The sequence below is a fragment of the Balaenoptera physalus genome, assembly GCF_965194825.1.
Source record: "Balaenoptera physalus genome assembly, chromosome: 7".
Lineage (NCBI taxonomy): Eukaryota > Metazoa > Chordata > Mammalia > Artiodactyla > Balaenopteridae > Balaenoptera > Balaenoptera physalus.
The window spans coordinates 94,574,819-94,602,134 of NC_138886.1; the positions used below are offsets into that span (position 1 = coordinate 94,574,819).

Genomic DNA, 27,316 nt, shown 5'->3' on the forward strand with positions numbered 1-27,316 from the left:
TACAAGATCTCTGTAAAGTAAAATGCGAAGCATCTGTGAAGGAAACAACAAAAAAGACTTGAACAAATTGGGAACCATTTTTGGATAGAGCACCATGGTTTAGATAGAAGCTTTAACATGATAATGATGTCAAATTTCCCCAAGTTGACCTATAAAAGTAAAACTGTCCAAAAAAATAAATGTACAATGGATTTGTTTTGTGGAACACAAAGGGTTGATTCTAAAGTTCAAATGGAGAAATAAGCAAGAATATTTGAACATTTAAAAATTACTGTTATTAAAACAGTGTAGGACTGGTACAAAAAAAAAAAGGCAAGTCAATTGAAGAGAATGGAATTAGAGTCTAGAAATACATCCACATAATATGAAAATCTGCAATACGATAAAAGGGCCATTTCCAACAGCAAGGAAAGGACAGATTTAATAAACAGCCTTGCAGTAACTAGGTAGTTACCTAGGAAGAAAAACTGGAGCCTTAAATTCAGGATAGATCAAATTTTTAAATGTGAAAAGTCAAATAACAGAAATACCCAACTGTACTTTTAACATTCAACCAGTAGCAGATACACTTTTTCCCTTGAAAAAAGGTGCAGAAAAAGAATGCATAGTATGTTACAATTTGTATTACATCATATAGCATTTATACATATAGATACATTTATGTATCTATATGGTATTTCTGGAGGGTATACAAGAATTTGGTCTTGGTACCTATTTCTTTGAAAGGGAACTAGAAGATGGCTGTCAGGGATAGGAGAGAGACTTAATTTTTTTATTGTTTGAATCAAGAAGATGTATTAGTTAATTAAACAAAGAAATTAAAATATATGTCAGAAAACAAAAACAAAAAACCTATACATAATAGTATATAATTAGTAGGACCTAAACAAGGTTAATTTGGTAACCCAAATTCTGCCAGTAAAATATTGTATAGGGGTCTAAAATGTATCTGAAAATAATATAAAAAGAGAACTGATATAGTTACTGACTCTTATAAGACACATCAATTAAAGGCAAAATAATGTCCAGGTCCTTAGGGATTTTTTTACCCTTGAGAACTGGAGTAAGCTACTACTTTACTATAAGGGAGTTAAGAAAGACATCCCCTCTTTAATTTTTCTTCTAGACACACTGCATATTTCATGGCCTGAAATTGTATATGCACCAAATGAACAAAAATAAATAGAAACTTTGATTTAAAAAGTACCTCAAGGCAATACAAAAAAAAGAAGTCATTTTAATTTTTGATACATATTAAAACATTTCAGTCAGTTCTTCCTGACAGCATAACACGACAAATACACAAGACCTCAAACATGCTTTAAAATGACATTCAGCAAAGTATTTAAAATTTAATAAATAGCAATAATCATACACAAATACATTTTTCATACTCAAACATTAAGCTACTAAAACAGACAGCTAAAGAATAAATAAATGGGAATTGACAATAAAAAAATATGTGGGGTTTTGCAATTCATTTTACTTAAAAAAGGGAGGTGATCTGAATGATTTCTTAATTTGCTTTTCAACATGTAGCATGATCCTCCCCTTATGAATAAAATATATTGAAAAAATCACTTTCTTACTATAATGCAGTTTTTAAATACAACAAATAAATATGAAACTAGCAAAGCAACCTCAAGTTGTCATAAAAATGCCCCCTCACGCCCCCCCCCCATAAGCTATGGAAATATATAGTCATTATGATAGCAAATAATAGTATTTAAAGTGATAGTGCTTCTGCACTAAACTCATCTGAGACCTTGATATGATTTTAGTGCAAATCCCTAGGGTCCAATACAAGCATAACCCTGTATCAGGGAAAGACATTACCAGTTGGAACTTATCTTGTACAATTTTTGTACATATTTTATAAAGTTCAAGATTTAATGCATAGTAGAATATCTTCATCCGCTTAATTCTGTCCTTAAATAGAGATAAAAAAAGAAATGATTTGGGCTTTTTACCATTTGGTTTGTACCATATTAGAGTATTAAAGTCAACATTAGAAAATTTATAAAAGAGTTTTGTTTTTGCCATTAATTTATCTAACTCTATCTAAATTTCACATCATTGCATGTTAAACATGAGAAAAAATTTTAGACAGTTTTTTTCCCTTTGACAAGCTCATATTATGAAATCTAATAATGTTTAGACAGATGTTATACAAATAAAAACAGGTGAGAATAAGGACTTTTTCTCTTTTTATATTAACCACCTTAACATCTAGTATATTAAGTTACAAGATGTATTGGCAAAAGCATAAAGGGTTCAATTAAAAGAAGGTATTATTTTGAACAAAGAAACGTTTTAACATAGGATAGATAGAAACTGACAGTCAAATGAGTTTCTGCAGCCATATCTCTACTGCGAACTACAGTACCAGGATGAAAACAATTAGAAACAAATGGAAGAACATTATTGAACAATCTGAATACATAATGCATTTTTAGCTGCTACAATAGTAAACTCTAAAGTTTATAGAGTTACAGGTGTTTAATTTAACCATGCAGGCTAACATATGATAGTGAGAAATCACCCTGCATCTTTTTTCTTTTTAAATTAAAACTAGTTTAATTGTAAAGTTCCAAAACAATGAATGGATATTGCTCCAACTTGTATCCAATCTCCCTGATGGGATTCGTGTACCTAACAAAGTAACAAAGCTTCATCATCACTCGTTTCATTTTTCAGCGTTGCTTCTAAGCAAGAGTCTGATATCTGCGCAGTGTGGACAATACCGCAGCGCTCACAGGGGCCATCGCGATTACTTGGTCTTACTCCAGGGTCTGCTGCACTATATGGTTGTCTGAACCTTTGCCCTTGATCGGAGGCAAGATCAAGAAGAGGTCTGGAACAGTCATTCGCGTCAAAGTCTGAAGCTCCTTCAGAAACTGGACTCAGCATTTCGACATCATCATCTTCTTCTCTTCCATTTACCCCATTATCAAGTTGTCTCAAAGGGCTCTGGTTCTGACTTATGGAGCTTGATCGCCCTAATGTAAAACGTACCCAACGTAGCCCCTGAGTCATACGACTTAGCGCACTTGTGAGCTGGTGACGCGCCGGACTCACACTTGGGGGTTCCGCACTTGTCACATCCCGTCCGGTTTCTGTGTGACCACCTCGGGTATTCTGAGTGGAGGAACTTCCACTTGCTCCCACTGTTGCTTCTACCGCTGTTGTGGGAGGGATTTTTTGAGGCAAAGGAGCTGCAACCCCGCCAGATGCTCCTACCGTATCTCTTCTCTCATTTTCTGTGTCTGTGTCGTCAGATTCCACAGAAAACAAACTTCTGTGAGTATGATTTCTTTCAGGTTCTCTGTTGGTACTCTGACTAGGGGCAACCTCATCCCCATCTGCTGAGACCAGAGCCAATGACCCTGAATGGAGTGATCTTGCAAAATTAAAAATACGATTCCAGATGTTGCTGGATCTGCCTGCCATAGGAAGTCTGATTGAAGTAAATCCAAGCTGAGACCATACAGCTAGCCTCAGGTTTTCCAAAACAGAAGCCTGCGGAAAGAAAGAAAAGAAAGAAAGAAAGAAAGAAAGAACGAAAGGAAGAAAGAAAGAAAGAAAGAAAGAAAGGAAGGAAGGAAGGAAGGAAGAAAGAAAGAAAGAAAGAAAGAGAAAGAAAAGATCTTAAAACAGCTAACAACGAGGTATTAAGATGGAAAACACCCTTCTATTCAGCATGTGTTGTGGATGAAAGTTCTATTACTCATTTTACGGTCTATGGAGGATGAATTAAATTCTCTCATCGATACAGGTTCACCTCACTCCAGAATCTAACCTATAACTTGAACCACTGTTCACTGTGTTTAAGATTTTCTCGATACTTCATTTTATATATGAACTTTAAAATGATGTTTAATGCCAATTACAACAGCAATTTTATTTCAAAACTTCACATAGTAATCCAATCCTAGAAATGCACCAAAGATGGAAAATAAAAGTATTTGATACTTCTTTAGCTACGAAGATAGAAGAGTCTCTACAATAATTCTCTAAATGACCTAAAGAAGTGTGAAAACTAGGCTGTTTGTTTTTTTGTTTTAACACAGCACAAGTTAGACTTGATTTACAAGGATGAAACCTTCCAAAACATGTAAAAATTATATCTCACAGTTGGTTCTCAAGGATTTGTTGAATGAGTGGATATTGAGGATATCCATAAATTGAGGATATCCATAAATATTTATTATAAATAAATACAAATTTATTTATATTGTCATAAACAAAGGAATTACTGTATTTGTAATGCAGCACAGGAAACAAAAAGCCAAAGAAATTAACTTGTTTATAGCCCTATTCAATGGTATCTGAGACATTTGGGTTCCTTCTCAATCTTAAAGATTTAAGTCTTGGGCTTCCCTGGTGGCGCAGTGGTTGAGAATCTGCCTGCTAATGCAGGGGACACGGGTTCGAGCCCTGGTCTGGGAAGATCCCACATGCCAAGGAGCAACTGGGCCCGTGAGCCACAACTACTGAGCCTGCGCATCTGGAGCTTGTGCTCCGCAACAAGAGAGGCCGCAATAGTGAGAGGCCCGCGCACCGCGATGAAGAGTGGCCCCCGCTTGCCGCAACTAGAGAAAGCCCTCGCACAGAAACGAAGACCCAACACAGCCAAAAATGAATAAATAAATAAGTAAATAAATAATAAAAATAAAGGAATTCCTTTAAAAAAAAAGTCTTTAAAAAAAAAAGATTTATGTCTTATTTTCTACAGCTTCATGTTAAACATAAATTATAACCTTATTCTTTGAAAATTGGTGATTTTTAATTAGTGCATATGGGAGGTGACCATATTGCCCAACTGAAAGAAAAATCATCTAGATTTTCTTTTTTCTAGATGAATGACTATCGGAATTAAAAAAAAAAAAAAAAAAAACTACAGTATTTACAAAAACAGTCTTTAAGCTCCATCTAGTGGTTACAAAAAGGAGTAATCAAACTTGGAACAAACACAGCTTTCATCAATCTGGCATTTAGTATTTAAAATACAGTATTTCCAAGAAACAATGGTGAATTGATATACTCCCTTTCAAAAGGTGATACAGTTTCCCTCCGCCAAAATGAATGGCTCTTGCCTGTCCCCCCACAGAAAAAAGGAAGGGAAGAGAATAAGAAGATGTGATAACGTATGTTTTCCATCTCTGTTTGTGACTGGTATTGAAGTAAATCCAAGCTGATACCGTACAGCTAGCCTCAGGTTTTCCATATAGATTTGTGATTTCCATATACACCCTTTGAACATAATCCCTGGAATATAATTCACAGAAAGCTAAGAAGCTACTATCACAGGAATATTTCATAGTCTAGCCTTAGTAAATAACAGATTGCCAATAAGAAATCTGAATATCAGCACATAAAATTTACTATATAAATGAGTAAGAGTTTTCACCAATTGGGAATGTAACTATAAACTAACTGAAAAAAAAAAAAAAAGTGGCTCACATCCCTATGAACTCCATAGATTTGGTCCTCTTCATTTGGCATTCACGTTCTAAGGCTTTGTGTGAGCACTGTCATTAAATCCAGCAATGAATACAAGGCTCTTCAGATATCCTCCACTTTTATGCAGCTGCCACCCACAATGCCTTCAGCACACTTCAAAGCCGACTTTAACAGTATAGTCTGTCAGTGAGATGAAGCTCTCTACTGGCTTCAAAGTCTGTTTAATTAAATGATTGCCAATTTAACATTAGATTCTACAAGGGGATCTCATGATTGTTTTAGGAATAATTTTATATACTTCTTCCATTTATGAAGCAGAAGAAAAGGATTCTTCAGAAAGGATCGCTATTTTGAATGAGTTGGTAATCAGAAGATTATTTTTCTTTTTAAAAACAAATAAGGAAATTTGATAATTTATTACCAAAAGTTTCAAACATAAGAGTGTAATCTCATTAACGGAATAAAATCGAGTTTACCATTTGCAAACATATTTTATTTTAAAACTTTGTTGAAGCAGAATTCCCTCACAAGGGTAAATTATAACCCTACAAAAATGCTGTAGTAGGTAGTAAAGAATTGAAACCTTACCCAAAGTGAGGTCTGACCTTTGCCCTTTACTTCTGGGATGAGACCTCAGACCTTGGAATGTCAGCTTTGACAGGAGTGTCATTGCATGGAGACTTGGGCCAGCCAGAGAGTAGCATCGCGTTTTCGGTGGAGGCTCTGAGCCACACCAATGTGATGTAGCGTGGGAGAGTTGAGTCAGCAGAATCAGTCAACCTCTGGAGAGGCTAGAGACTGGGATCAGCCACGTGTGCAATTAATCATGCCTATGTGATGGAGCTCCAGTAAAAACCCTGGACACCGAGTTTGGGTGAGCTCCCCTAGTTGGCAATGTTTCGTGCATACTGTCACACACCTGTGTCGAGAGAATAACACTGTCCTGACTTTATGGGGAAAAGACAATTGGAAGGGTCGTGTTTGGTACCCTCCTGAACCCTGTCCTACGTGTCTCTTCCTTTGGCTGATTTAATCTGGATCCTTTCCCAGCAATAATAGTTACACCAGCTTACACTATTAAGTAAAACAGCTTTCAATGAGTTCTCAGTCCTTCTAGTGAATTATCAAACCTGAGGATGGTTTGGGAGCCCCGGAACTTAAAATTGGTTTTAGAAGTAAGGGCTGTCTTGTGTGGACTGTGCCCCCTCTAACTTCACAGTTGACTAACCTCTTGAAGGTAGCCTCAGGATATAGGGGTGGGGTGATACATGGTGGAGTGGGTGGATGGAATTAACCATCCTCTGAATTCCTACCTAAAAAGAACCCTTCCCCATGGCAGGGACAACAATATATAAAAGCCACAATGTAGGTTTTTCCTATGTTGCACACAAAATTCCAACCAGTGGAAGTTCTGAATTACTTACTTAGCAAATTACATCAAATTCTCACAAAGATTTCCTAAAAGACTCAAATAAGATGACCCACTGTAATTGGAAACCTATTTAACAAAAAGGAAACGGTCTTTCATTTTGAACAGAATTCAATTACTGGGAAAACAATGTTCATCAATTTTTCTTAATTCTGATACTGGGAACAACTTTTAGAAATGATTCTGGATGAATTTACATTTTAAATGTAGAAACCTTAATGCCCTTAAGAACCCTGGGCACAATTGTAAGCATTGAAAAAGAAATTAAAAAATAAATTGCAGGGAACTATATTTGATATCTTATAATAATCTATTATGGAAAAGAATCTGAAAAAGAATATATATATATATGTATAACTGGATCACTTTAATGTACACCCGAAGTAAAAAATCACTCACAAAAATTTAAAGAATTCAGAAACATTAATAAAGAATGAGTTACTATTTAAAGAAAATGATATGAATTTTTAAGCACTGTAAAATCCAGCTGTGAAGAAGTTTCCTCTCAAGTCAGGTAGAAATGTTAACTTAATTTCAACAACTTTTATTTTAATCTAGCATATTACTAATCTATTACTAAGCATATCAACTTTAGTATTTCTTTTTAAATCTTTGAAATAGTTCAAGTAGAAAATAAGCTGTCAAACTTTACTTTTGAATTTTAACGCACTAAATTATCCTAAACAGTAAAATGCTTAAGAATCACCTAACCAAATCAGAAGTAAAGAATGAAAAGTATACTTCTGAATTTGTTAAAATACAATGAAACAATTAGAGTTGACCCTTGAACAACATGGGCTTGAAATGCACGGGTCCACTTATATGTGGATTTTTTTCAATGGCAAATACTAGAGTACTACATGATACATGGTTGGTTGAATTTATGGATGTTGAGCCCCAGACACAGAGGTCTGACTATAAAGTTACATGTGAATTTTCACCTGCACGGAGGGTGGGTGTCCCTAGCCCCCTCGTTGTTCAGGGGTCAACTGTATTATCTCAAATCCTCCATATATTTAATTCTTAACTTGACTGCAAAAATTCTGACACAGTCAAGGATACTTTACCATTATATACAAGTATAGATTTCATTTTAAGAGGTACGGAAAGAGAAATAATAAGTTGCAACATACCTGATTAGGTGGACAAACAGGAAAATCTTCAACTGGTGGAATTAAACCCTGAGCAATCAATTGTCCATAAGAGGGAGGAGCTTCTCTTCTTAACAATTCTGCTTCCACTCTGGACAACTGTGTTTCAAATGATCTTTGAGAGAAACAGGGGGATGAAAAGGATTTAAAAAAAAGGCAAGCCAAAACAGTAATTTTTAAATTATCAACAATTAAAACAATCTGAATTTTAATATACTTGTTCATTTGTAAAGCTTACTTAGCCAACATTTGATGAGTATCTATACTACCCTACACTGAGAACACAAAGATGAAGCAGACAGTTTAGTCTCATGCGGTTTTACACTAGGGGTCTGGATCACTAAGTTTTAATAAATTAGATATCCCCGTAAAAGATAAAAGTACTAGATCTTTAAACCCCTAAGAACATAGGGGCTTGAGACTTGAGGTGAAAGTATTTGAAAATTCTTAGAAGACACTTTATTCATCAAGTCCAACACATTTACTTTTCAGATAAGGAAAAGAGTGAAATGAGTCACCAAAACCCTTTCTGGAATAACTTGTTCTTAAACTCAAGACCTCTGGTCTTCATTGTACTCTTATGTTGCAATGTAGTAAAACATTTTCTGGCCATTTATACTGAACCAAAGATAAGATGCACTTGGTTATTGTGATACTGTGCATCTATTCTTAGCTGTCTGGTATGTGACTTCTTTGTTGTATCTATCATTTGTAATTCTCCTGGGACTGACGGTCATGGTCTCCACAGGAGCTTTCTAGAAGGCCTCTCTGCCATCAACTTCTCCCAGGTCCAGTCTCTCCTCTACCACACAAAAGACAGCTCTCCCTGAAGGCCACCCTTTAACGCCGAACCACTTCTTAACTGAGATCTTCGACTTTTATACCACTTTATTTTATAGCTCTTACAACATTTATATTTTTTGTCATCTAATTCTACCCAACAGTTCCTTCCTTCTAACTGTAAACTGCCCATGAGATTACTCCTACGCATTTCTCTATTCACCTGTATAATGCTTTCAACACAGAAGGTTCTCAAATATCTGGAATTGTTGAATTAATATTTATAAAAACCGAGGTTAAAGAGCAACCACCGAGAATTACAGCTTGCAAAATTCCTGTAAGACAGATTAACCTGAAAACAGGAACTGATAAATACTGATTGGCTTTTCTCACCTCATAACTCTTAGTATTTATTTGTTTTTTAATGTTCTTATTAGGTTTTTGAGTCATAGGCTTTTCATAGTCATTTTATAAATCATAAGAAGTATTTATTTCTCAACAATATAACAAAAATATATTGCTAATCTCATTAAAAAAAATGTGTTGTAAATATTTGGGCCACGCTTTTACTGTAGAGAGCATAAGCACTATAGTTTTGTCTTGATACTGACCTTCGTTCAAACATTCTCAGAGAATAAAGCTTACAAGTACATCCCAAGGCAATGAGCAGTAACAGGCCACAGATATGGCTCCCTATGACGGCTGCAGTTATGACTCGGGTAGGCACGATTACCGGGCAATTCTCCTCGTCGCTGCCATCGCCACAGTCGTCCTGAGAGTCACACACCCAGCTTTCAAACACACAACGATTGTTTTTACAATGAAAATTTCCTGGCTGGCAAAAAAAGCAGTGTTTTTCATCGGAGCCATTTGGGCAATGATTCTGGTAGTTGCAGCGATCAGAACGAGGGTAACAGACGCCGTTCCGGGAACATGGGAACTCTTCCTTTTGGCACATGGTACAATTGATTTCATCCCTTCCGTTTGGGCAATGCCAATACCCATCACAGCGCTGCTGCGCCGTATAACACCCCCAGTTCCCTCCGCAGGGTATTTCCCATGGCAAACAGAAGCCGTCTACTTGGTAAGTAGCATTAAATCCCCTGGCAGCGTTGACTTTATCGGCACAGAAATGTACCCTTATCTGTCCAGAAGAAGACACGACAGTGAGAGGCGCATGAGAATCAAAAGCAGTTAACACACGCAAAAGCTTGTGTGGAGTCTCCTCTAATCCATCGTATATTTTGACATAATCACCATCACCAGTACCATCAAGTTTAAAGTCAGTGAAGCGTAAGATGACTTTGCAATGATCACCAGTGTCTATTAACCAGGTGCAATTGCTTCCAGGAGGATAAAAGTCTGGATAATTGGGAGAATTAAAAGTACCATAAAAATATTTTAACCACTGCCCGCAAGTTGGCACATCACACTCTATCTCATCTCCAAGGTCAAGGCAGTCAATGTTCCCATCACATTTTAAAGATTCGGGGAGGCAAGTGTAAACTTTGGTAAACCGAGATAGACACTGGAACTGGTTGTAAGCACAGGGTTGGAAAGCGGCCGATGTTGGAGGATTCACTTCTTTGGCACAGATCTCTTCATCAGAACTATCTCCACATTCGTCCATGTTATTGCATTTCCAGGCTGCTGGTATACACTTTCCATTACCACAACGAATCTGGTCACAGTTTGGTTCCTCAGATTTCCCTGGGAGGACATTGGGAGGAGGGAGATGGAGAGATAAGGAGGGAAAAACATACTCTTTAAAGGGTATGTAACAGCAAGTGGCATTTTTATCATAAATGTTGATTAGCCCAAATGATAGTTGGGCTTGATCAAAAATAGGTTAAACTCTAATGACAAATTAATATTGGCTTACTGATTACTCAACAATTTATTAAACACTTATGATTTGTTCCATGAAGATCTCTACAGCTGATCTAAAGAGAAAAGACCAATCCTGTTTTTGCAGAAGCTATTTTACTGCAGAACATTTAGTAAAGTGATGTAAGATATATAAGTTAGTAGGATGTATTGCCTAAGAATTTCAAATACTCTATTGTATAAACATTTTGCAATGAAGAAAAACTCCTCTATAATAATCACCTTTTCAAATCCAGTTTTAATATTCTTTTTGAGTTGTTTATATATATTATATATATATATATATATATATACACATACACACAATATTTTGCTTTGTGTATCATAGCATATTTTGCAAGCCCATTATTTAGACTCAAATTTTTGCTAAGATTATCATAAGTTAACTTTATTCTATTTCTAACATTTCATGTAACCACAACATGGTACTTCCATTTTATAATTTCTATTGTTTTAATACAACTGCAAAATATTTTATGAATCTGAGCTAAAGGTATAAATTTACTCAACAAAACAGTAGGGGGAAGAAGAGAGAAAAGAATTGAAATGTTTATAGAATTCTGATTATCTTAGTGGACTACCTTAAATATATAACAATAATGAGGTAGGGAAAGAAAACCAAACATTAGATTCCTACAGTCCACACTGATGATGTCGGCCAATGCTTACCTCTCCATTAACAACTTTTATTTACTGGCAAATAGGTGACAGAAAATGTGCTTCAGCACCTAAGTAAATATTACAAAGACTGTGCTTTTAATAAAAAAGAGAAAAAGCAGCATATGTTGCTAAAGGAGACCATGTAATTTCAGAAAGTGTAAAATGATTTTCAGCAAAAATTTACATAACTCTAATGCTCTGAGTTCTTCATATTTGTATGATCTGCTCACTCTTTTTGGATAAAGTTTAAGAATTAGCATAAGAAGACTTCTGATACTACAAACTACGAAAGTGAAATTGATTGTCTTTTCTTTGAAGGTGTAAAGACAAGGGTAATGCACACACAAAAATACATTCTGAAGTAACTTGCAGGATACTGGTAAACACTTGAGGGGAAAAAGTTCCTTTTAAAATAAACGTATTCAAAATATTTAAAAAGAAAACTGACCTTAGTTTGTAAAATTAATCATTTTATTAGGATTATACAAAATGCCTTTTGGAGACCCGGATCTACGGCACCTGAACCTTTAGCCTCTAATTTCTCAATCTCAGCTGCCTTGAGGATTGAGTCACAATTAAATGGACCTTGTTTAGAAGGCGAGTCCCAAAGTGACTGAGCAGTAAATACTATAGAATTCTGTTCCATATCTTTCTTCTTATTTAAAAACACACCTGAAAAGTATGCCAGTCTGAAACCCTTCCTAGAGATACTGTCATCGGAATGGAACCTGATCCAGACGTGGTCTTGTGAAGAAATATATGGTGGTGGGATTGTAGAACCACAGGCTCTGTAGCTTTCAATATTCTTGTATGTTTCTATCGTCAACCAGTCCAAACTGCATCTTCTGGACCCTTGAATATCAAAATCCTGAAAACTACAAATAAAAAGTCAGAAAAGGCTACTGAAAAGGAAATTTTGGAAAAAAATTTCATTAATAATACAAAGTAACTGAGGACTTTATTATAAGCCTCCATATATTCACTGATTATCCTGGCTCTTCTAGGCCCACGACTATATCATCAGCAAATAATAATACTGCTTCTGTGTTCCTAACATTTACATCTCTTTCCCAGATTCCAGAACAATACCTCTTCATAAGTAACACGAAATTCCAAAAAAACGCTAAAAAACAGGAGACAGTTGGCACGATGTTTCTTTGTCTTCTCCCTGTGTGTGTTTAGGAAGGACCACTTCTAATTCTTAGCACCCTAAATTGTTCTCTGTTTGAACCACTCCATAATTCGATGAACTGAAAGACACAGAGGAAGTCTGCCTTCTCTAGATTAGACTGGTTCATCTGCTTGCTTAACGAGTTTACAGCTTACATTTTCAGGACAGCAAATAGCAAACCTGAGCCAAGTAAAAAAGTTAAAAATGAACAAACAAAAAACTTCTTCAGTGAAAAGTCCCTGAGTTTGGGAATACTTTTCTACATAAATGATTTATAACCAAACGTTATCTTGTAGTTCATAAAATATGGGCATGAATAAAGGGCAGAAGAGTCAAATAAGGAGCACATACAAAATTAGCCAGTGCTATGAAAAAAGAAAAAACAAAATAGCATTTTCTACTAACATGTCTCACCGAAAAGTGAGATTCCTGCCTTAAGCCAAGTGATGATAAAGTTAATTATCCAAGGATTATTGTACCAGGATAGTTCCTCTTTAAATATTCTGGGGGCTTCCCTGGTGGCGCAGTGGTTGAGAATCTGCCTGCCAATGCAGGGGACACGGGTTCGAGCCCTGGTCTGGGAGGATCCCACATGCCGCGGAGCAACTAGGCCCGTGAGCCACAATTACTGAGCCTGCACGTCTGGAGCCTGTGCTCCGCAACAAGAGAGGCCGCGATAGTGAGAGGCCCACGCACCGCGATGAAGAGTGGCCCCCGCTTGCCACAACTAGAGAAAGCCCTCGCGCAGAAATGAAGACCCAACACAGTCATAAATAAATAAATAAACAAATCCTTTAAATATTCTGAGTAACTATAACAAAGGCTGACAATTTGACTGCTTCCAGTTTTTCACTATTATGAACAATGCTGGAATCCTTATACATGTTCTCTCCACACACACATAAGCAAGTATTTCTCTAGGACAAATTTTTCTAGAAGTAGAATTGCTAGGTCAAAAGACACAATTCCACTTTAAATTTGATAGCAACACTGAGAAAAATGTTTATACCAACTCACAATTCCACCAAGTGCGTATGAAAAAGCACCTTATACCCCACAACTCTGGCAAAATGCAACATTTTATTTCTAAAGATTTGTTGCCAGTTAGGTGGATAAAAGAGATTTATCATTGTTCTAGTTTGCATTTCCTTATTTACTGAAATTGAAACACTTTTTCCTATGTTTATTAGCTATTTCTATTTCTTTTTCTGTGAATCACCTTGTTATATCCTTCGTACCTTACAATTTGTTCTTATTTAAGAGCTCTTTATATAGTATAAACGTGTATCTATTTGGGGCATGTATGTTATGCAAGATATATGTAGATCCACTCAAACCCTCATTCTCTCCAAAAGTTGGTGCTGTCAGTCTTTCTTAATGGTATCTTTTACTGAGAAGTTTTTTTTTTTTTTTTAAGTATAGTTGACTTACAATATTATATTAGTTTCAGGTGTACAACACACTGATTCGATGTTTTTATAGCTTATACACCATATAAAGTTATTATTGCATATTGGCTATATTCCCCTGTGCTGCACATTACATCCTTGTAACTTATTTATTTTATACATAGTAGTCTGTACCTCTTAATACCCCTCACCTATCTTGTCCCTCTCCTTGATCTCTGTATCTGTGAGTCTGTTTCTGTTTTGTTATGTTCGTTAATGTGTTTTATTTTTCAGATTCCATATAAACTGAAAACATACAGTATTTGTCTTTCTCTGTCTGACTTATTTCACTAAGCGTAACACCCTGTAGGGCCATCCATGTTGTTGCAAATGGCAAAGTTTCACTCTTCTTTTATAGCTGAGAAATATTCCATTATATCACATCTTCTTTATCCACTTATCTGTTGATGGATACTTAGGTTGCTTCCATGTCTTGGCTACTATAAGTAATGCTGCTATGAACACTGGGATGCATATATCTTTTCAAATTTTTTTTTTCATTTTCTTTGGATATGAAGAGTGGAACTGCTGGATCATCTGGTAATTCTATTTTTAATTTTTTGAGGAACCTGCGTACTGCTTTCCATAGTGGCTGTGCTGAATGGGAGAAGATATTTACAAATGATATGTCCAATAAGGGGTTAATAATCCAAAATATACAAAGAACTCATACAACTCAATATCAAAAAAAACAAACATCCCAATTAAAATATGCACAGAGGATCTGAACACACATTTTTCCAAAGAAGACACACAGATGCCAATAGGCACATGAAAAGATGCTCAACATTGCTAATCATCAGGGAAATACAACTCAAAACCACAATGAGATATCACCTCACATCTGTCAGAATGGTTACTATCAAAGCCATGTTGGCAAGGATGTGGAGAAAAGGGAACCTTTGTGCACTGTTGGTGGAGACGTAAACTGGTGTAGCCACTATGGAAAACAGTACAGAGATTCCTCAAAAAATTAAAAATAGAACTACCATATGATCCAGCAATTCCACTCCTAGGTATTTACTGGAAGAAAAAAACACTAATTAGAAAACATATATGCACCCCAATTTTCATTGCAGCATTATTTACAACAGACAAAATATGGAAGTAATCAAAGTGTCCTTTAATATACTTTTTTTTCACACACACACACTGTATTTTATTTTTACAAGAGATAAATAGACTGACACCAAGCATTGTACATGGATGACCACAACAAAAGCAACAATGATTGCAATTACCAAACATGAAACACACTCATACTATGTCATAATATTGACATTCAGTCCAGTAATCCTCCACTGTAACAGCTCCTTTGCTTTGCAGTGAAAATTGATTTGTATATTCTTTGCCTCTGAGTCCTTGTGGGATTTTTTTTTTTTAATTCAGACAGAAAGTCACAAAAATTATACTCATCCTCATCAGTTCACTCAGTCCCATGTAATTAATTTTTTTTTTCATCTTGATCTTTTGTTAGCACTTTTATGAGTTCATCAGTTTTTCATTAGAGTTCTGAAAATGCTTATTCATTCAGTTCAGCAGTACAGTCAGTTACCAGAAACCTGTACCTGTCAGAGTCTTTTCCATGAATTTCTTGAAGATGAAACCCTTTTATAGGAACATATTTGCAAAATCATCTGAGTACACCCAGAACTGTCTGTAAATGACAAAAGACTTAAAAATGACCACGGTTAAAGATTTGATGAGAGTTCATAATAATGCAGTTGACAAGAAAATTAGTTATTTCTGAGATATACATTTTAAAGTAATAACTAGGATTATTACTTATAACATTATACCAGAACATATAAGATTTTTAGAAATTTCATGTAATGTCTGAAACATTTATATTAACATATTTCCATACATATTTCCATACAAATACAAATATAAGATTTTTAGAAATTTCATGTAATGTCTGAAACATTTATATTAACATATTTCCATACATATTTCCATACAAATACAAATATAAGATTTTTAGACATTTCATGTAATGTCTGAAACATTTATATTAACATATTTCTATACAAATTACCCAATGAAAGTTTAGTATTAGTTGTTTTGTTTGTTTTTTTATACTGCAGGTTCTTATTAGGCATCAATTTTATACACATCAGTGGATACATGTCAATCCCAATCGCCCAATTCAGCACACCACCATCCCCACCTCACCGCAGTTTCCCCCCCTTGGCGTCCATATGTCCATTCTCTACATCTGTGTCTCAACTTCTGCCCTGCAAACTGGCTCATCTGTACCATTTTTCTAGGTTCCACATACATGCATTAATATACGATATTTGTTTTTCTCTTTCTGACTTACTTCACTCTGTATGACAGTCTCTAGATCCATCCACGTCTCAACAAATGACCCAATTTCGTTCCTTTTTATGGCTGAGTAATATTCCATTGTATATATGTACCACAACTTCTTTATCCATTCGTCTGTTGATGGGCATTTAGGTTGCTTCCATGACCTGGCTATTGTAAATAGTGCTGCAATGAACATTCGGGTGCATGTGTCTTTTTGAATTACGGTTTTCTCTGGGTATATGCCCAGTAGTGGGATTGCTGGGTCATATGGTAATTCTATTTTTAGTTTTTTAAGGAACCTCCATATTGTTCTCCATAGTGGCTGTATCAATTTACATTCCCATCAACAGTGCAAGAGGGTTCCCTTTTCTCCACACCCTCTCCAGCATTTGTTGTTTGTAGATTTTCTGATGATGCCCATTCTAACAGGAGTGAGGTGATACCTCATTGTAGTTTTGATTTGCATTTCTCTAATAATTAGTGATGTTGAGCATCTTTTCATATGCTTCGTGGCCATCTGTATGTCTTCTTTGGAGAAATGTCTATTTAGGTCTTCTGCTCATTTTTGGATTGGGGTGTTTGTTTCTTTGATATTGAGCTGAATGAGCTGTTTATATATTTTGGAGATTAATCCTTTGTCCGTTGATTCCTTTGCAAATATTTTCTCCCATTCTGAGGGTTGTCTTTTCGTCTTGTTTATGGTTTCCTTTGCTGTGCAAAAGCTTTGAAGTTTCATTAGGTCCCACTTGTTTATTTTTGTTTTTATTTCCAATACTCTAGGAGGTGGATCAAAAAGGATCTTGCTGTGATTTATGTCAAAGAGTGTTCTTCCTATGTTTTCCTCTAAGAGTTTTATAGTGTCCGGTCTTATATTTAGGTCTCTAATCCATTTTGAGTTTATTTTTGTGTATGGTGTTAGGGAGTATTCTAATTTCATTCTTTTACATGTAGCTGTCCAGTTTTCCCAGCACCACTTATTGAAGAGACTGTCTTTTCTCCATTGTCTATCTTTGCCTCCTTTGTCATAGATTAGTTGACCATAGGTGTGTGGGTTAATCTCTGGGCTTTCTATCTTGTTCCATTGATCTATGTTTCTGTTTTTGTGCCAGTACCATATTGTCTTGATTACTGTAGCTTTGTAGTATAGTTTGAAGTCAGGGAGTCTGATTCCTCCAGCTCCATTTTTTTGCCTCAAGTCTGCTTTGGCTATTCGGGGTCTTTTGTGTCTCCATACAAATTTTAAGATGATTTGTTCTAGCTCCGTAAAAAATGCCATTGGTAATTTGATAGGGATTGCATTGAATCTGTAGATTGCTTTGGGTAGTATACTCATTTTCACAATGTTGATTCTTCCAATCCAAGAACATGGTATATCTCTCCATCTGTTGGTATCATCTTTAATTTCTTTCATCAGTGTCTTATAGTTTTCTGCATACAGGTCTTTTGTCTCCCTAGGTAGGTTTATTCCTAGGTATTTTATTCTTTTTGTTGCAGTGGTAAATGGGAGTGTTTCCATATTTTCTCTTTCAGATTTTTCATCATTAGTGTATAGGAATGCAAGAGATTTCTGTGCATTAATTTTGTATCCTGCAACTTTACCATATTCATTAATTAGCTCTAGCAGTTTTCTGGTGGCAGTTTTAGGATTCTCTATGTATAGTATCATGTCATCCGCAAACAGTGACAGTTTTACTTCTTCTTTTCCAATTTGTATTCCTTTTATTTCTTTTTCTTCTCTGATTGCCGTGGCTAGGACTTCCAGAACTATGTTGAATAATAGTGGTGAGAGTGGACATCCTTGTCTCGTTCCTGATCTTAGAGGAAATGCTTTCAGTTTTTCACCATTGAGAATGATGTTTGCTGTGGGTTTGTCATATATGGCCTTTATTATGTTGAGGTAGGTTCCCTCTATGCCCACTTTCTGGAGAGTTTTTATCAGAAATGGGTGTTGAATTTTGTCAAAAGCTTTTTCTGCATCTATTGAGATGATCATATGGTTTTTATTCTTCAGTTTGTTAATATGGTGTATCACATTGATTGATTTGCGTATATTGAAGAATCCTTGCATCCCTGGGATAAATCCCACTTGATCGTGGTGTATGATCCTTTTAATGTGTTGTTGGATTCTGTTTGCTAGTATTTTGTTGAGGATTTTTGCATCTATATTCATCAGTGATATTGGTCTGTAATTTTCTTTTTTTGTAGTGTCTTTGTCTGGTTTTGGTATCAGGGTGATGGTGGCCTCATAGAATGAGTTTGGGAGTGTTCCTTCCTCTGCGATTTTTTGGAAGAGTTTGAGAAGGATAGGTGTTAGCTCTTCTCTAAATGTTTGATAGAATTCACCTGTGAAGCCATCTGGTCCTGGACTTTTGTTTCTTGGAAGATTTTTAATCACAGTTTCAATTTCATTACTTGTGATTGGTCTGTTCATATTTTCTGTTTCTTCCTGGTTCAGTCTTGGAAGGTTATACCTTTCTAAAAATGTGTCCATTTCTTCCAGGTTGTCCATTTTATTGGCATAAAGTTGCTTGTAGTAGTCTCTTAGGATGCTTTGTATTTCTGCGGTGTCTGTTGTAACTTCTCCTTTTTCATTTCTGATTTTATTGATTTGAGTCCTCTCCCTCTTTTTCTTGATGAGTCTGGTTAATGGCTTATCAATTTTGTTTATCTTCTCAAAGAACCAACTTTTAGTTTTATTGATCTTTTCTATTGTTTTCTTTGTTTCTATTTCATTTATTTCTGCTCTGATCTTTATGATTTCTTTCCTTCTGCTAACTTTGGGTTTTGTTTGTTCTTCTTTCTCTAGTTTCTTTAGGTGTAAGGTTAGATTGTTTACTTGATATTTTTCTTGTTTCTTGAGATAGGCTTGTATAGCTATAAACTTCCCTCTTAGAACTGCTTTTGCTGCATCCCATAGGTTTTGGGTCGTCGTGTTTTCATTGTCGTTTGTCTCTAGGTATTTTTTGATTTCCTCTCTGATTTCTTCAGTAATCTCTTGGTTATTTAGTAACGTATTGTTTAGCCTCCATGTGTTTGTGCCTTTTACGTTTTTTTCCCTGTAATTCATTTCTAATCTCATAGCGTTGTGATCCAAAAAGATGCTTGATATGATTTCAATTTTCTTAATTTACTGAGGCTTGATTTGTGACCCAAGATGCGATCTATCCTGGAGAATGTTCCGTGCGCACTTGAGAAGAACGTGTAATCTGCTGTTTTTGGATGGAATGTCCTATATATATCAATTAAATCTAACTGGTCTATTGTGTCATTTAAAGCTTCTGTTTCCTTATTCATTTTCATTTTGGATGATCTGTCCATTGGTGTAAGTGAGGTGTTAAAGTCCCCCACTATTATTGTGTTACTGTCGATTTCCTCTTTTATAGCTGTTAGCAGTTGCCTTATGTATTGAGGTGTTCCTATGTTGGGTGCATATATATTTATAATTTTTATATCTTCTTCTTGGATTGATCCCTTGATCATTATGTAGTGTCCTTCCTTGTCTCTTGTAACATTCTTTATTTTAAAGTCTATTTTATCTGATATGAGTATAGCTACTCCAGCTTTCTTTTGATTTCCATTTGCATGGAATATCTTTTTCCATCCCCTCACTTTCAGTCTGTATGTGTCCCTAGGTCTAAAGTGGGTCTCTTGTAGACAGCATATATATGGGTCTTGTTTTTGTATCCATTCAGCCAGTCTATGTCTTTTGGTTGGGGCATTTAATCCATTCACGTTTAAGGTAATTATCGATATGTATGTTCCTATGACCATTTTCTTAATTGTTTTGGGTTTGTTTTTGTAGGTCCTTTTCTTCTCTTGTGCTTCCCACTTAGAGAAGTTCCTTTAGCATTTGTTGTAGAGCTGGTTTGGTGGTGCTGAATTCTCGTAGCTTTTGCTTGTCTGTAAAGCTTTTGATTTCTCCATCAAATCTAAGTGAGACCCTTGCCGGGTAGAGTAATCTTGGTTGTAGGTTCTTCCCTTTCATCACTTTAAGTATATCATGCCACTCCCTTCTGGCTTGTAGAGTTTCTGCTGAGAAATCAGCTGTTAACCTTATGGGAGTTCCCTTGTATGTTATTTGTCGTTTTTCCCTTGCTGCTTTCAATAATTTTTCTTTGTCTTTAATTTTTGCCACTTTGATTACTATGTGTCTCGGCGTGTTTCTCCTTGGGTTTATCCTGTAAGGGACTCTCTGCGCTTCCTGGACTTGGGTGGCTATTTCCTTTCCCATGTTAGGGAAGTTTTCGACTATAATCTCTGCAAATATTTTCTCTGGTCCTTTCTCTCTCTCTTCTCCTTCTGGGACCCCTATAATGCAAATGTTGTTGCGTTTAATGTTGTCCCAGAGGACTCTTAGGCTGTCTTCATTTCTTTTCATTCTTTTTTCTTTATTCTGTTCCGCAGCAGTGAATTCCACCATTCTGTCTTCCAGGTCACTTATCCGTTCTTCTGCCTCAGTTATTCTGCTATTGATTCCTTCTAGTGTAGTTTTCATTTCAGTTATTGTATTGGTCATCTCTGTTTGTTTGTTCTTTAATTCTTCTAGGTCTTTGTTAATCATTTCTTGCATCTTCTCAATCTTTGCCTCCATTCTTATTCCGAGGTCCTGGATCATCTTCACTATCGTTATTCGGAATTCTTTTTCTGGAAGGTTGCCTATCTCCACTTCATTTAGTTGTTTTTCTGGGGTTTTTTCTTGTTCCTTCATCTGGTACATAGCCCTCTGCCTTTTCATCTTGTCTATCTTTCTGTAACTGTGGTTTTTGGTCCACAGGCTGCAGGATTGTAGTTTTTCTTGCTTCTCCTGTCTGCCCTCTGGTGGTTGAGCCCCAATTCCTCTCTCTTTAAACATAAAGTGATTGGACTTAAAGCAGTGCTTAACGTTTACTGGTACTATAATCCTTGTTCAAAATTGCTCTGTGGCATAAGCCACAATGCAGTGAATTGTTGACACCTCCAAATCCCAGGGAGGCCCCTGAGTGCTCTCTCAGGAGGAAATTGAGGTCAGGTGTATCTGATGGCCTGTGTGCTCTCTGTGCTCCTGGTGATATGTGGGGGCTTTCAGGTGAGTGCAGTGGGTAGACTCATGGACTCTTAGTCTTGGCTGGGGGAGACAGCACTGTCGGGTTTATGTTTCCACATTTGCCTCCTTTTCTGTTGCCTTTCTCCCAGTTGCATTTAGCCTGATGAGAGGGAAGGAGGAGATGTCGGTAGCTGGGCAGGTGGTTCTCCAGGAGCAAATGTCAGGGACGGTTGTGTGGGCAAGATCCCTAGGCCCCGTCCTGGCAATCTTGCTGTGCACTGAGCAGTCCAGATGAATCGGGTCCTTGACCAGAAGTCCATGAAACTTTTGGCAATCTGGGCAAAATTTGGGATCTGAGGATGGGCTCAGAAATTTCAGCAAGGATTTGGCGGTATCTTACCCTCGGGCTGTTTAAGAGCCCCTGGTTTTGAATGGCATGAAGCACCAGAGAGCCTTTGATCACATTCTATACAGCTGTCCTGTGTGTGGCCCTCCAGCAGCAAACCTTCTCTGCTGTTACCTCAGGGCAGGCCCCATTCCCCCGCCCCGAGGCTCCTGCCCTGTGCAACATGAGGGTGTAATGCAGACTGCTTGTCAGTGCTTGGCTCCTGGCTTGCCTGACGCAAAGGATGGAGCATCTGTTCACCTTGTGCTGGTGCCCTTCCCAGAATCAATGGGCTCACAGCCCAGACACTTATGCTGAGTCTGGGGGCAGCTGTGCCCTGAGAAGCCATGTCTTGTCACTTGGCCCAGGGAGCACCTACTCAACGGACCACACTTATCATACGGGCCTCCTGCTCTTGTGCCCTCTTGTTTTGTTCTGAGGCAGGTGGTTGTGATGGCCAATACTGTGGGGTCTTGTGATCTCAGAGCAGACACTGGAGGCTGACTGACCCCACAGAGGTGGACAAGGATGTGGGCTCAGGCGATGGGTCCTTTCTTGGGTTTCTGCCTCTCCTCCCTGACTCCTGACCCTTGCTCTCAAAAGCTCACCTTTCTGTTGTAGTTGCCTCACCAGGGGGCAGTGACGGGCTTTGCCCTGCTGAACTATACCCTCGAGGTAGGTGGCCACAGCCTGGCTTGTCACACACTGGGGAAATCCTACACTGGGGAAGTCAGGATTGTGCCTTGCTGGGCTTGGAACCCAGGTAGAAAGGTAGATGGTGTTGGTCTGAGGGACTGATGCCCCAGCCCCAGGGCAGGTGACTTCTCCTGGGAGAGGTTGCCCATGGCCCCCTTTGGCCCCTCGACCCTGCAGAGGTGCTGATACACGCCCCCTGCAGGCCACACCCTCTGTGCATAGGATCTGCCCCAGTATCACATGAGAAGCTGAGGCCAGGAGCCTCACTCTCTCTGAGAGCAGCTGGTCATCCCACACTGAGGGGCGTCTTCTCGGACACAGGGCACATAGCTGACCTGTAACTGACATATGGACTCTTCCCTGGGCTTTACCCCTGAATTTACCTCCATTCTTGTCTCCTGTCTCACAGCCCCTGCCTTTTCCCCCAGACACCGGAGATCTCCAGGCTTGGGTGGAGTATGGCATGTTGTCAAGCTCAGTGGTGTCCACCTCACCAGCCCACTGGAATCAAGCCCCAGGGAGCCTTTGAGAGAGCAAGACCAAGGACTTTAAGAAGACTACGGTTAATGTTAAGGAGCAGAGATTGTAAGATGAGGAATTTCACTAGTGTTTTTCAATCCGTAAGAAGAAGGAAATAGAAATTGCAGAATTGAAACTTGCACAGACATCAAGAAATAATAGTTTACAGGCCTCAAGAAATAATAGTTTAACAAATGCCCCATTCACAGAATCAAGGAAATGAGCACCATCCACAGGGTGTGCAAAGGAGGTGCCTAATCCCAGGAGCAGCATGGCCACGGCTCGGCTGAGAGCGAGGCATGTGCTGGGCAAGCTTTTGTATGTAATGTTCACCAAAGGGAACCTTGGCCAGTGATACCAGGGAAAGGCTATCATGGTGAAGGCCCACTCATCTCCACCACCCTCAACTTGAATCAAAGTATTGGCTGAAGAAACAGACTTGACAGAGACTTTGGCCACCTGGCCTGGGTTCTCCCTACAAAATGTCATGTTCCTCCAAGAACAGGGCAAGGAGTCACAGTTGTCCGAATCACAGACGGCATATCTTAACGGTACAGCTATTACAAATTTGCACCTTTGTTTGAAGGGAATTGTTAAGTGGTGGGTAGGGAGTGATGTGTTCCAGGGAGGATTTGGGCCCTCTGGCTTGCAGGTGACCCTCTTATCAGACAGGGCAATTCTGCCAATAACTCATCACTGCCTTCATTCCTCAGGTGGTAGGGATACAAAGGGATTAAAAGGGGTGCGGGCAGAGGACAGCCCTCACTGACAGCACAGAGCCATCACCTACTGTCTCCTCAACTCCTCTGCCCATATAGCCACCGAGGGTGCCAGCTGCTTGCATTCACAGCAGCTGTTGATAGCACACCATCATCCAAGGAGTTCTTGAGCACCAACTTTGCACTACTCAGCAGCATAATGGAGAAATCAAGGATGGTCCATGGAAATAGCTAAGGGTCTTGTTTTAGGGCAAACGAGCTTATTCTGCAATATGTGCTTCTTAGTTAATTGGGGTTCGAATGTCCTTTCTTGTATGAAATGATGTTGATAATGTTTGAAAAATAAAAGGTTGGCCACCCCATGAGAAACTATGCTTTTATCTGAGTGGGGTTGGGGAGCAAGAGGGAGTAATGAAAATTTTGGTTGTTGAAGTAGTGACAGGGCAGGGCTAACTTGTTCAAGACTGCCTCCCTGCAGGAGGAAGGCCGGCCTTCCTCAAGACTTCATGGACACTACCGATAGCCAGGGCTTACGGCTGTCATAGCTGGTGACTCAGCCATGGGCCTACTGAGCAATACAGCTGCAACCGCAGCTTGGCTCAGCCCTGACCAGCAGGAGAGAGGCTGGGCCTCCCTCAGCCTGACTGCTCGTTCCATGGAGAGGGACTGGACCTGGGTCCTGTGTGTCCCAGTGCTGGTCCTAGTTCCTGCCCACACGGGACCTGGGCTTCCCTGATTCTGCAATATAAACACCAGAACCCAAAGTTTGGGTCCCTCTCCTGGACCCTGGATCCCTACTGGATCCCTGTGTGCTGGCCCAGAACAAAGTGTGCAGTGGGGACCCACAAACTCCCCACTATTCCTGTGACTGTGAACTGCCCCTGATAAACATGGCTCCAGCAGCCAGGGTTACATATTTTTAGGGAACTCTCTTATGGTTACAAGTGCAAAAGACTGAGAACTACTATGTAAAACTAATATTTGAAAACTTCACTCCAGTGATATTTGAAGAACCTCTATAAAATAACTAAACAAACATAATTGCATTTTATTCCACTGTGTCCAAAGTCTAAGCTTTAAATTGTATAAAAATGAGAACGAGAAGTAGAATGCCTCCAAACATTTGGAAATTAAGATGCACACTTCTAAATAATCCATGGTTAAAGAGGAATTTCAACGAAAATTTTTAGGAGAAATAGAACTGAGTGAAAATGAAAATACAACACATAAAATGTGGAAGGATCCAGAGAAAACATTCTTAAGAGGGAAACGAATGGCACTAAATGCTTATAATAGAAAAGAGGGAAGGTCTCAGATCAATAATCTAAGCTTTCACACACGGAAACGGGAAAACAATTGCACAATAAAATCAACACATGAAGAAGGAAGCAAATAACAATACACTCTGATCAACTGGAGTCTATTCTCGCAACACAAGCTTGGTTTACTATTCAAAAATCATCAGCGTAATTTGCCATATTAATAGATTGAAGAAGAAAATCTACATGGCCACATCAATTAATGAAGAAAAAGCATTTGATGAACTTCAACACACATTCATGTCAGAAACTCTCAGGAATAGAAGGGCTCTACTTCAACCCAGTAAAGAATATCTACAAAAAACCGACAGTGAACATCATACTTAATGGTGAGAGAATGAATGTTTTCCTCCTAAATTCAAAAGAAGGCCAGAATGGCCTCTTTCATCTCTCCTTTTCAACTTAGTACTGTAGGTACTAGCCAGTGCAGCACGGCAAGAAAAAGAAAGAAAGACACACAGATTAGAAAGGAAGAAATACTACTGTCCATACTCATGGATAGCATGACTGTCTGCATAGAAAATCCCAGGAAATCTCTAAGAAGCAATTAATAAGTGGCAATTACTTTAACAAAGTCTCAGGATACAAGATCAACACAAAAACATTAGTCATATTTCCAAATATTAACAATGAACAACTGGAAACCAAAACTAAAAACACAATGCCGGGGCTTCCCTGGTGGCGCAGTGGTTGAGAATCTGCCTGCCAATGCAGGGGACACGGGTTTGAGCCCTGGTCTGGGAAGATCCCACATGCCGTGGAGCGACTAGGCCCGTGAGCCACAACTACTGAGCCTGCGCGTCTGGAGCCTGTGCTCCGCAACAAGAGAGGCCGCGATAGTGAGAGGCCCACGCACCGCGATGAAGAGTGGCCCCCGCTTGCCACAACTAGAGAAAGCCGTCGCGCAGAAATGAAGACCCAACACAGTCATAAATAAATAAATAAACAAATACTCTAAATATTCTGAGTAACTATAACAAAGGCTGACAATTTGACTGCTTCCAGTTTTTCATTATTATGAACAATGCTGGAATCCTTATACATGTTCTCTCCACACACACATAAGCAAGTATTTCTCTAGGACAAATTTTTCTAGAAGTAGAATTGCTGGGTCAAAAGACACAATTCCACTTTAAATTTGATAGCAACACTGAGAAAAATGTTTATACCAACTCACAATTCCACCAAGTGCGTATGAAAAAGCACCTTATACCCCACAACTCTGGCAAAATGCAACATTTTATTTCTAAAGATTTGTTGCCAGTTAGGTGGATAAAAGAGATTTATCATTGTTCTAGTTTGCATTTCCTTATTTACTGAAATTGAAACACTTTTTCCTATGTTTATTAGCTATTTCTATTTCTTTTTCTGTGAATCACCTTGTTATATCCTTCGTACCTTACAATTTGTTCTTATTTAAGAGCTCTTTATATAGTATAAACGTGTATCTATTTGGGGCATGTATGTTATGCAAGATATATATAGATCCACTCAAACCCTCATTCTCTCCAATAGTTGGTGCTGTCAGTCTTTCTTAATGGTATCTTTTACTGAGAAGTTTTTTTTTTTTTTTAAGTATAGTTGACTTACAATATTATATTAGTTTCAGGTGTACAACACACTGATTCGATGTTTTTACAGCTTATACACCATATACAGTTATTATTGCATATTGGCTATATTCCCCTGTGCTGCACATTACATCCTTGTAACTTATTTATTTTATACATAGTAGTCTGTACCTCTTAATACCCCTCACCTATCTTGTCCCTCTCCTTGATCTCTGTATCTGTGAGTCTGTTTCTGTTTTGTTATGTTCGTTAATGTGTTTTATTTTTCAGATTCCATATAAACTGAAAACATACAGTATTTGTCTTTCTCTGTCTGACTTATTTCACTAAGCGTAACACCCTGTAGGGCCATCCATGTTGTTGCAAATGGCAAAGTTTCACTCTTCTTTTATAGCTGAGAAATATTCCATTATATCACATCTTCTTTATCCACTTATCTGTTGATGGATACTTAGGTTGCTTCCATGTCTTGGCTACTATAAGTAATGCTGCTATGAACACTGGGATGCATATATCTTTTCAAATTTTTTTTTTCATTTTCTTTGGATATGAAGAGTGGAACTGCTGGATCATCTGGTAATTCTATTTTTAATTTTTTGAGGAACCTGCGTACTGCTTTCCATAGTGGCTGTGCTGAATGGGAGAAGATATTTACAAATGATATGTCCAATAAGGGGTTAATAATCCAAAATATACAAAGAACTCATACAACTCAATATCAAAAAAAACAAACATCCCAATTAAAATATGCACAGAGGATCTGAACACACATTTTTCCAAAG

At 37.9% G+C, this 27,316-nt stretch overlaps 1 protein-coding gene across 3 annotated transcripts in view; it reads right to left on the bottom strand.

Moving 5' to 3' along the window:
• Positions 1–1,217: 1,217 nt before the first annotated feature.
• Positions 1,218–27,316, bottom strand: part of LOC309664388 (low-density lipoprotein receptor-related protein 12-like) — a 147,209-nt gene continuing 121,110 nt past the window's right edge. For all 3 annotated transcript variants that reach the window (XM_082469667.1, XM_082469668.1, XM_082469666.1), the window contains exons 3-6: positions 12,043–12,245; positions 9,435–10,533; positions 8,026–8,158; positions 1,218–3,519 (exon numbers count right to left, since the gene is read on the bottom strand). In XM_082469667.1, coding sequence (XP_082325793.1) covers positions 2,653–3,519; positions 8,026–8,158; positions 9,435–10,533; positions 12,043–12,245 — 2,302 coding nt within the window. In that variant the 3' untranslated portion in view covers positions 1,218–2,652. The remainder of the gene's footprint in view (positions 3,520–8,025; positions 8,159–9,434; positions 10,534–12,042; positions 12,246–27,316) is intronic.